The 9,737-nt window shown below is 48.4% G+C and overlaps 1 protein-coding gene across 1 annotated transcript in view; it reads right to left on the reverse strand.

Annotated features, from left to right (window-relative positions):
- PAXIP1 (PAX interacting protein 1) overlaps positions 1–522 on the reverse strand; it is a 48,314-nt gene extending 47,792 nt beyond the window's left edge. Inside the window, exon 1 of the mRNA XM_082632822.1 lies at positions 360–522. Within this exon, the coding sequence (XP_082488948.1) occupies positions 360–440 (81 nt within the window). The 5' untranslated portion in view covers positions 441–522. The remainder of the gene's footprint in view (positions 1–359) is intronic.
- Between the last annotated feature and the right edge of the window lie 9,215 nt (positions 523–9,737).

Genomic DNA, 9,737 nt, shown 5'->3' on the forward strand with positions numbered 1-9,737 from the left:
GGCGCAGGGCTCCAGGGCAGACCCAACTCCCAATGCCCTCCTCCCTCAGTCCGGACACAACCCCTTCCTGCCGCGGATCCCGCAGGTCCCCAGGCTCCCCCCCCCCCCGTTACAGGGATCAGCACCCCTCCCAGGTTTCCTCCCGCCCCGACCGCGGGGCCCGCAGACCAGCTCCCTCTCCCCTCCCTCCCCTCCGGCCCCGCTGCCGGCCTGCTCGGCGCCAGGCGGCCCAGCCTCCGCGCAGCCACGCCGGCGGGCAACCGGCGGCGGGGCCCCGACGCTGTGCGCCCTGGCGCGCGCCGCGGCCGGAACGAGGACGGGCCGGGGACGCGGGGGTCGGGTCGGGGGCGGCGCGGTACCTGTGGGTCGATGTCGCCCACCGCGTAGTACTTGACCTCCCTAAACATCTCCTCAGGAACTTTGGGCACCTGGTCCGACATGGTCGCGGCGGCCCGAAGGCTCCGCGGCGGCTCCCGCCCCGCCCGGCCCGCCCGCGGGGCCCGCTCCCGAACGGCGCGGCCCGCGCGGCCCCGGCCCAGTCCTGTGAGTCGGGCCCGCTCCCCCGCCCTCGGCGCCCCCGCCCGCGCCGGGCCGCCCAAGCGCGGGAGCCGCGCGAGCCCCGCGGGCCGCACCATCCCTCCCGCTGCCGAGGGGGAGCCGAGGGACAGGCGGTCGGCCGGCGCCGCCCAGCGCCTCTGCTGCAGCCCGCCGCCCCACGAACACTGGCACCGAGCAGCCCGCTCCAGAGACGGGGGCCCGTGGCCGCCGCCGCCGCCCCATCAGGCGGAAGCCCGGGGGTCGCGGGGAAACGCACCCCCGTCGGTGGTGCCGGAGTGGGCCGGTCCCGGGAAAGAAGGGAACGCGGAGGCCCCTCCCGTCAGCACGCGCGGCCGCAAGAGCGGCGCATGCGCGCGGCGAGGGGCGGGCCCGCGGGGTCGCAGGCCGGCGGCGATGGCGGCGGCGGGTCACTGGCCTCGGGCGCAGGGGAGCGGAGCGTCGCCGGCTGCTGCCAGACGGGACCCGAGGTGACGCCTCATGCCCTGGAGCTCGGGTCCCGGGTCCCAGCTGAAGGGCGGGGGCGCTGGGCCGAGTCGGGGACGGAGCGCTGCGGGCCTGCCGAGGCGCGCCAGCCCCCCGGGCGCGGCTAGTGGTCTTCTCCCCATCGCCCGAACCCGCTCCTGCCGCGAGCCGGGCCGTCGGAACCAGTCCCGCTCTCCTCCCTCCCGACACCGCTGACGTCAGCCGGCCGCCACGTGTACTCGCGCTCTGACGTCAGCCGGCGGCGCCGCGGCGCGAGGAGCACGGGGGTCTGCGCGCACCTGCGCTCCGCGCGCTGCTCCCGGCTCACCTGCGCGGGGGAGGGGGCGAGGGAGGCGGTGCAGCCGGCCCGACCCCAGCCTTCCCCGGGGACCAGGCTTTGGCCTAGTCCTTAGAAGCCTGAGAATGGAAAGGGACGTGAATCAGGCCCACTGCTTCTACCTGATAAGCGGAAAGACATTTTTAAGTAAATGTTAGTGAAATTGGTCGAGAGAGATACCTTGCAAAATTATTGCGGCAGCCTCCTATAACATTAACTCATTTTTGAGGCCCTTGTATTACTTTTATTCTGCGATAACAGAGGGGTTCTGAAAGTGACAGTTGACGTGGTTGGTTCATTGACCAGGACGCAATACAATGGACACTGGCTCTTTTAAATCGGCGAATACGGTTTTGATTGCACGCACGTATGTAGTAAGTGATTTTGTATGGGCAGAAAGCAAGCACACATTAAGCCTTTTAAATATCCTTACGTTTTATCATTCTGATGTTTTCTGCTTTTTGTCTTTTTCATTTGTCTTTTGAACAGTCTGAAACAGCCCTATTCTAAAGCTAACAATTTTTTTTTTTTTTTACAAATAAAAACATTCAGTACTTGCCTGAACGAATAAGAATGTACTGTCCTTCCTTTGAATACCCAATTATATATTTGGTATTGACCATTGTAACATTTTACCTTCCATGTTAAAATGTAGGAGGGATAAATTAGTTCTTAATACCAAATCAAAATTAGCATACCTTTTTATTTACCTGTGTGAGAGAACTTATTTATTGATAGTTTTTTCTTCCTTGGTTAAACAGGAACTAAGCATGTACCTTTTGTTTTTGTTTTTTTGCGGTACGCGGGCCTCTCACTGTTGTGGCCTCTCCCGTTGCGGAGCACAGGCTCCGGACGCGCAGGCTCAGCGGCCATGGCTCACAGGCCCAGCCGCTCCGCGGCATGTGGGATCTTCCCGGACCGGGGCACGAACCTGTGTCCCCCGCATCGGCAGGCAGACTCTCAACCAGTGCGCCACCAGGGAAGCCCTAAGCATGTACTTTTATATTAAAAGACTTAAAACATACCTCAACTGGGTATTTTATTTTGTAAGTTAAAAAAGAACTTGTAACATTCAGCACGGCAGGTTTACCCTACTGTGACTTCTGATAGTCAAGAAGGCAGATTATGGGACTAAGAAATCTGTTATTTAAAATCTCATCAACCTGTCTAGAGATTGTAAAATATGAAATTATGCAAGGTCAGTGTTGTACACATATGTGGGCCTTATCGCACCAGCGTCAGGAAGGCCCTGGGTCAATGGCCTACAAAGAAAACATTCGGTAGAGTGTATCAAACACTGCTACTTTGCCAGTAATGTACAAGAAACATCTTTAGATGAAATCTAACTTCATGTGGATAATGGGTGTTCTGAGGAAGTATCAGTTCATTCAACAAAAGCTTTGTATTTCTTTAACTAACACATGTATGACCCCAAACACGACACTGAGCATTACTTTATTTAGAGTTCTCCCAACCAAGTTCAAAGCATGATCATTTTGTTGATAACCTTCAGAGAATAAACAGCCTGTTTAATACTAATTTGATAAATAGGGTAATACATTTCTCATTTTTTATTTTGCAAAATTAGATAACAGCTAGAAAAAATTAAAAATGTGAAATTAGAAAATGAAAAGTAAATTTGGGAATATTTAACTCAAATTGTACTTACTGGTGGGAACTTGAGGCAGTTATTTAGATAAGTATTTCCAAATGGCTTTTTAAAAATGCATCTCTATTGTATACAACAATCTCAGTCTTGCTCTCATATTATGTTCTATTCAGTTCAGCTAATCACATACCCCTTGAAGTTAGATATTATCAATGTTTAGTAAACCTTTAGTTTGGGTTTATAGACTACAACATTTAACCTTTCCACAAAAGGGAGTACTTAAGTTAGAGACATCAGCAAGCCAGAGTGTTATCGAAGGAGAACCTGGGAGCCAAAAAGGCGTGTTCCTTTATGGGAGAGATCAGTCAGCTGACCCACAGGACACAGTTGCCACCAAAAGTCATCTATTCAGTGTAGAAAAACTAGAAAACATGAGTAATGGAAAAAAAGTAAATTACCTCAAATCCTATCCCAGAAGCAGCACTACTGAAATCCTTGCAGACACTGTCCCATACAAATACATTTTTCCTTAAAAACAATTGTTGCCACCTAAAAAAGAGACAAGAATGAATGTCCTTCCATGTCAGTAGATAATAGATCCACATCAGTTAATGGATACATAATACTCCATTTTTTAATGTACCTTAATTCACCGAATCAATTCTGTATTGTTGCACTTTTGTTGTTTCCAATTTAACAATTACAGTGCTGCAATGAAGCAGTCATCTTAAAATAAGCACACGCACGTGTAATGTATTCTACTGGTCCGTGCTCTAAGGTCAGACACCGTCCCACCCCTCTCCCCGTTCACTGAGCACAGTGCTGAGCACACAGTCTATTAGTCAAGAGGACTTAGATCAGTGGTCCCAACTAGGGGCAGTTTTGCCCCCCCGGGGGCATTTGGCAATGTCTGGAAACATTTCTGGTTGTCATGGCTAGAAGGGAAGGGGAACAACTGGCATCTAGTGGAGAAGGCCAGGAAGCTGCTCAACACCCTGCAATGCCCAGGACAGCCCTTAAAACAACTACCCTGTGCAAAATGTCCATAGTACTGCTGTGGGGAGCCTAGTTTAAGACGACGTAACAAACTCCAACATTCCATGGGATTAAGACGTTGAAATTTTCTTGCACGTAGCTTCGTGGCTTTGCTCAGACAGTGTTCCTCCAAACGGGCGCTCAGAGCTTTTGTCATCGCGTGGCTTTGCTATCTGAGAGCCATTTCCTTCCTCCTCTACGGGGGAAGGAAGCAAGTAGAACATCATTCAGGAGGCTCTACGGCCAGGCCTACAGCCAGCCACCTAAGTCCAAGTCCACCCACTTCCATTGGCCAGAGCCTGGTCTTGTGACCCCAACCTAAACTGCAGGGGAGGCTGGGAAATGTAGTCTTCCTAAGTATCCAGGAAAAGGAAATGGGGTTGATGGCATTTTGCCAATTACTGCCATCTTTAGTTTCAAAACAATTCTACAAATTAAGATTATAGAATACAATAAAACATAAAACAAAAAATTATTAAAGATAACTTTAAAAAACCACGCTTGCACATAGCTACTCAATAGACATTTGTTGAGTTGGGGGTCGTTGGCTCTGTATGGAAAGGGTGAGCAGTGTTCTCTTAGCATCAGGTATTTGTTGAAGCCCTGCAATGGACATGCTGGGTATCTCCGCTCATCTTTCTCCACCCCAGGTCTACACTCCATCCTCTGCCTCGCTTGGTCCAGGATGCTGACCTCCCTGGATTATATTAATAGGCTCCCTTGTACTCTGGTTGCCAGTTGAATCTGCTGAATGAGGAACCCCAGCAGAGACCCGAGAGGGGAGGAGAGTGGGACTAGAGTGTTTATTTCCCAGGCTCCTGGTCAGGTTGCCTAGAGATGGCAAAGTCATCTGTTCTATACAACTCTCTCCTTCCAGGCTCTGGTCATCTTTCCTTCCTCTCCCCGCTTTGGACCTAGGTTCCCTCACCATCCACACATGCTGCCTACACCTTTGTAGCAATCCCTTTATAAATCAGCTTTCTCAGATGATCCTAATTTGAATGTGCTGCTTCACTTGTGACCCTAATTATATAATGCACATGAAAACCTGGTAGGACATTGAGAAATGTTTTTCTTTCAAGTAAAATGGTATGTTTGCCCTCATAAAGCTAACAAATACTTGGATACACAAGCCTAACACTAGTGGAATTATTAATAAAGGCAGCAAAGATTTAGACAAGAGGTCCCTGTGTGCCAGGATAGCTGAGGCAAACTTCGTAGATGGGGCAGATGAGAAGGGAGAAATTCTTGGAGGGGAGGAGGCCACAGAGAAGAGGTGTGAGGTTAGAATGCCGGTGTTGCTGAATAAAAAGTTGCACATTTTAGATATTAAGTAATTGGCTATTTGATACAAGGGGAAAATGGGGAATAATGCAAAATAAATGCCAAATATATGAAGATCCTGGGGTTCCACCAGAGCAGGTTGTTGAATTTGGGGTGTAGAATAATCCTGTGGCTCTGGTAATAGGAGAAAAAAAAGCAGCTTACTAGCTATTGAAGGTTAACTGCTTTGTGGCAGGCTGGCTATCGAATTAACTATTGCTTCATTTATGGCCTTTGAAGTGTGTAAAAATAAAATTGTCATTACGAATTGTATTGGCCATTTGATGTCAAGCACCCAGCAGCATTGACATGCCAAGGAATTAGAACACACTTGTTTATAGTAGTTAAATGAATGAATGAAGCATTCAAATTTGGTGAAGAAATTGTTCCCCATCAGTGGTTTATACCACCATGCCCACATTGGCTGCATGTAATTTCTGGCAGTGTTCACAGGTGCCAGGTACTGCAGTGAGATCCCTGAAACTTGGGGGGTTCCCTACAAACTGGGGCTACTCACTTTCCTGTAGATCAAGTGTCTATCAGAGATTCCTTCTGTGTCAATGATCTTTGGTGCTGGCTTTGAGGAATCCATATTAACTCACCTCCCCAGAGTGGATCCCAAAAAAGGGCCTGGATCACAGTGCTCCATGTCCTTGTCAATTGCGTGAAGAGAACAATGTCAAAAGGATGGAGAGTCCAAAAACTTCTAGCAGGATGCCTGCTTAGATATTTTTAAGCTTGGAAACACCACTGCCAATGGCACTAAGCACCACGACTTGAATCTAATTCTGTTGTTATTCTGAGACTCTTCCTGAAGGTTAGAAATTATATCCAAAGATCATGTTGATGGGCATGACAGTTTCAGATTGTGGAGAGAGTTGGGCTCCTTTGAAAATGTATCCTTAGTTTTATCTCAGATGGTTCACCAACTAATTCATGAAGATCCTAGGCTAGGACCTGGTTCTCTACTATAACACACTGACAAAGATTTTAACAATCTTCTCGGATTCTAGCTTCTTAATCCGTTCCTCCTATTCAGATGTATTTCCATCTCCAAGACACTGTGAGTCAATCTCACTTTTTGCTAGAATATACTGAGGATGAGAAAACTGAGGCCTAGAGAGTTTAAGTGACTTGTTCATGATGAGAGTTACTAGAAGATTTGGGGCTAAATCCATCTTTTTTTACTTACTCTAATTCATTCTTTTAAAAAATTGAAAGAAACAAGATTTAATTTCACGTATAACAGAAGTAGAAAAAAGGTAAACTCTCTAAAAATAGTATTTGTGGTATGGAAAGTTTAACTTGATATAGGTTGAAAATAGTCTACTGATTTATACTTTTGTAGCTAATATATATTCATTCCTCTTTTGGAACTGGTTGAGGACGAAGAGATGATTGTTAGATCTAAGTTCAGGGTTTCCCTATTTTAATGTCTTGTGTCAGTTTTAATTTTCTGATTTAATTAGTTTCCTAATTAGAAGGGGTTAAATTAATTAACCTCATTATTTACTATATATTTAATGATTTCTCCTCTATAGGGAGTTACTTAATTTTCAATAATTGGAAAGCTATGACAAGAGGGAATATTGCCACGTTCTAGACTTATTGCTTCCCCATCAGCAGCAGGAATAGGATAGATTGAAGGGAATTTTAGGTGAGCTATCGGATACATGCAAAGGCTATTCCCCACTTGTTCTGGAACATGGTACAGGTAAAAACATGAGTTAGGATTCAATAATTTCTATCAAATTAGAACTCAGTGGATGTATCCTTTATTTAAGGTTAAAATATCCTAGAACATAGGATTTTATAAGAAATAGCCCTACCACACGATTTTAGTTATTATAGACAGTAAAACAATCATGAATCATTGAATAATGCTAACTAATTCTAATGAAAAGGAGACTCTCTGACATTATCATGTGGTATAATGGCATATTAAAATATTGTTTTTCCTCAGATTTGTCAATGTGCTAACGGACGACATTTGGGGAAGTCATAGTAAAATCATAAGCCTAATATCTGTATGATTTATGGAAATCAAATAGGCCTGTTCTTTCATGTTTATAGATGTAGAAATATAAACAATTTGTGGATAACTATGTTCTAATGTAGCAATACGCCAAAAAGCTTAAATAATTACTTTTTAGAGAAAATGAGGCTGTATCACAAAATGGCCGAGTTGCTCTTTTTCCCACTCATCAAGTGCCTCTAGTGTGGGTGTGAGCAGTCAGTCCTCTGCAGGCAGGGCTGCTGGGCCCAGTCGCTCCTGTACCCAGGCCTCTTCACTGCCAGTCGTCCAGAGCACCACTGCTCCCCGGGAGAAGCCCAGGTCCACCGAGAGTTACATGAGGAAGGCTTGGGCGGTGGTACAATTATAAGCACAGACCGAACATATTTAGTAAAATGAAGTGGTCTGGTTATCAGGAATTCACTTCAGTTGAACAAACACCGATGGAGCACTTAGGTGCACTGCAAGCAGGCCTGGCTTAAGAAGCAAGGCTTAGCAAGATGCGCCCACGGGATGACTGAGTTCCAGTCTAGAAGCAGCATGTTACGTGCCAGCATGAGTAGTATAAGGTAATGCAATTCAAAGCAGGGGGATACCACGGAGACGGGGATGAATACGGAGGGCCTCTCTGAGGAGGTGTGCTGTGAGAGGGCTCTGGGGGAGGGGGAGGGGAGGGGGGGCAGAGGGGACCAACCCTCATTTGGGGGGGCAGCCTGAGCAGAGGCCTGGCCTGGAATGAACGTGAGCCGGCAGACTAGGCACAGACCCCCGAGGGGCGGAGCTGAGAAGACACTACAAAGAAGTAGGCTGAAGACCTTCAGGGAAAAACCACGTGCGAAGAAACAGTAACTGCCCACGTTTCTCATGGAGCAGGGTCCATCTATTAGGAATCTCCATCCAAAAATGTAGAGGCTGAAACTGAGGCAGGAGACGCGGGTCTTTCATTTGATCCCACGTGGAAAATGCCTGCTCCTGTTCAGAGCAGGCAAAGTAGTACGTACTGCTAGTTGCACGACACTCAGAACAGTGCTCTCCAGACAGCCCTTGCTGCTCTTGTCCCAAAACTTCCGGCAGCTTCCCACTGCTCGCGGAGCAAAGTGCAGTCCTTCTAGCCCGCCGGCCGTGACCTGCACAGTCTCCCATTACCTTCAGCACACGCCCACCTACCCGCTCCAGAACGCGGGCTCCGAGGCTTCTCTCCCGCTCCCCTCCCCTTGACTCAGGCCTCTTCCCACCAACCTGGGCTACTCGCCTTTCCTCAGACACATCCGGAACGTCTCACACCCTTGGCTTTGTTGACTCTGGACCTCTCCACCTGAAACAACCCTCCACGTACGCGCCTGTACAGACCGTACCTCTTTTTCCTATGTCCACGCTCAAACGTCTTACTCCATGAAACAACTCTGGTGCCTTGAGATAGAATTTCTTTGGTCCCTTCTATTTGTGATTATGAAGAAGTTATATAACTGGGGGCTCTTTGGCTGCATCAAGGCTGACTAAGCCAACCAAGGGTGAGCAAGCTCTTCTCAGCTCAGTGTAATGGCTGCTTGACGCATCTGTAAACCATTTTCAGGGCAGGGGACCTCCAATGCGGGAGCTTGCCTTCCTCCCAATCCTTACATTTAAAATTCCAAAAGACTTGATTTTCAAATTCTTGGCCGTCTCACACAGCATCCCCATCGCACACCCACACAGTCCCTCCTCTACTAACTGGAATGGGTCTTCACCGCTCTTAGCAAGTATATCCCCAGGCGTTTAGTGTGGTGCCTGATGCCAAGTGGATGACAGGTGAATAACTTAAAGAGCAGATGGGTGCATTTTGAATGAATTAACGTCACTGCCAGGGAGTCTTCACCGTGGTTTTAAGGCACCATCAGACACAGCTGGGCAAAACTGAACCTTGCCTCTTCTAATGGAAGTTGCTATGCTATTGACTATTGCATTTTATTTTACAGACGGGGAGACAAGTCCAGAGAGATTAAGTCCGGGGTCAGCGAACTTTTTCTGCAACGGGCCAGACAGAAAACATTTCAGGCATTATGGGCCGTGAAGTCTCTGTTTTGACTTCTCAACCTGGCCACTGCAGCGCGAAAGCAGCTACAGAGGACACGTGTGCCAGCAAGTGGGGCTGGTTCCAGTGGAACTCTATTCACAAAGGCAGGCGGCCGGCCACACTGAGCCTGTGGGCCTTGGCTTGCCGCCTCTGGGCTGGGGCATCCAAGGTCACAAACTCAGTCCCAAAGACCAACACCCAACAGGTGTGAACTAACTCACAGGTCTCCCGCCCCCCAGCCGGCACTTCTTCTACTTGGCTGTGCTCTGTGGTCTCGGGAGGTCTGTCTGAGTGCTTGACCACCAGGAAAACAGGGGGATTAGGGCTAATTAATTAGTCCAGACTT

The sequence above is a fragment of the Mesoplodon mirus genome, assembly GCF_964341445.2.
Source record: "Mesoplodon mirus genome assembly, chromosome: 9".
NCBI classification, from domain to species: Eukaryota; Metazoa; Chordata; class Mammalia; order Artiodactyla; family Ziphiidae; genus Mesoplodon; species Mesoplodon mirus.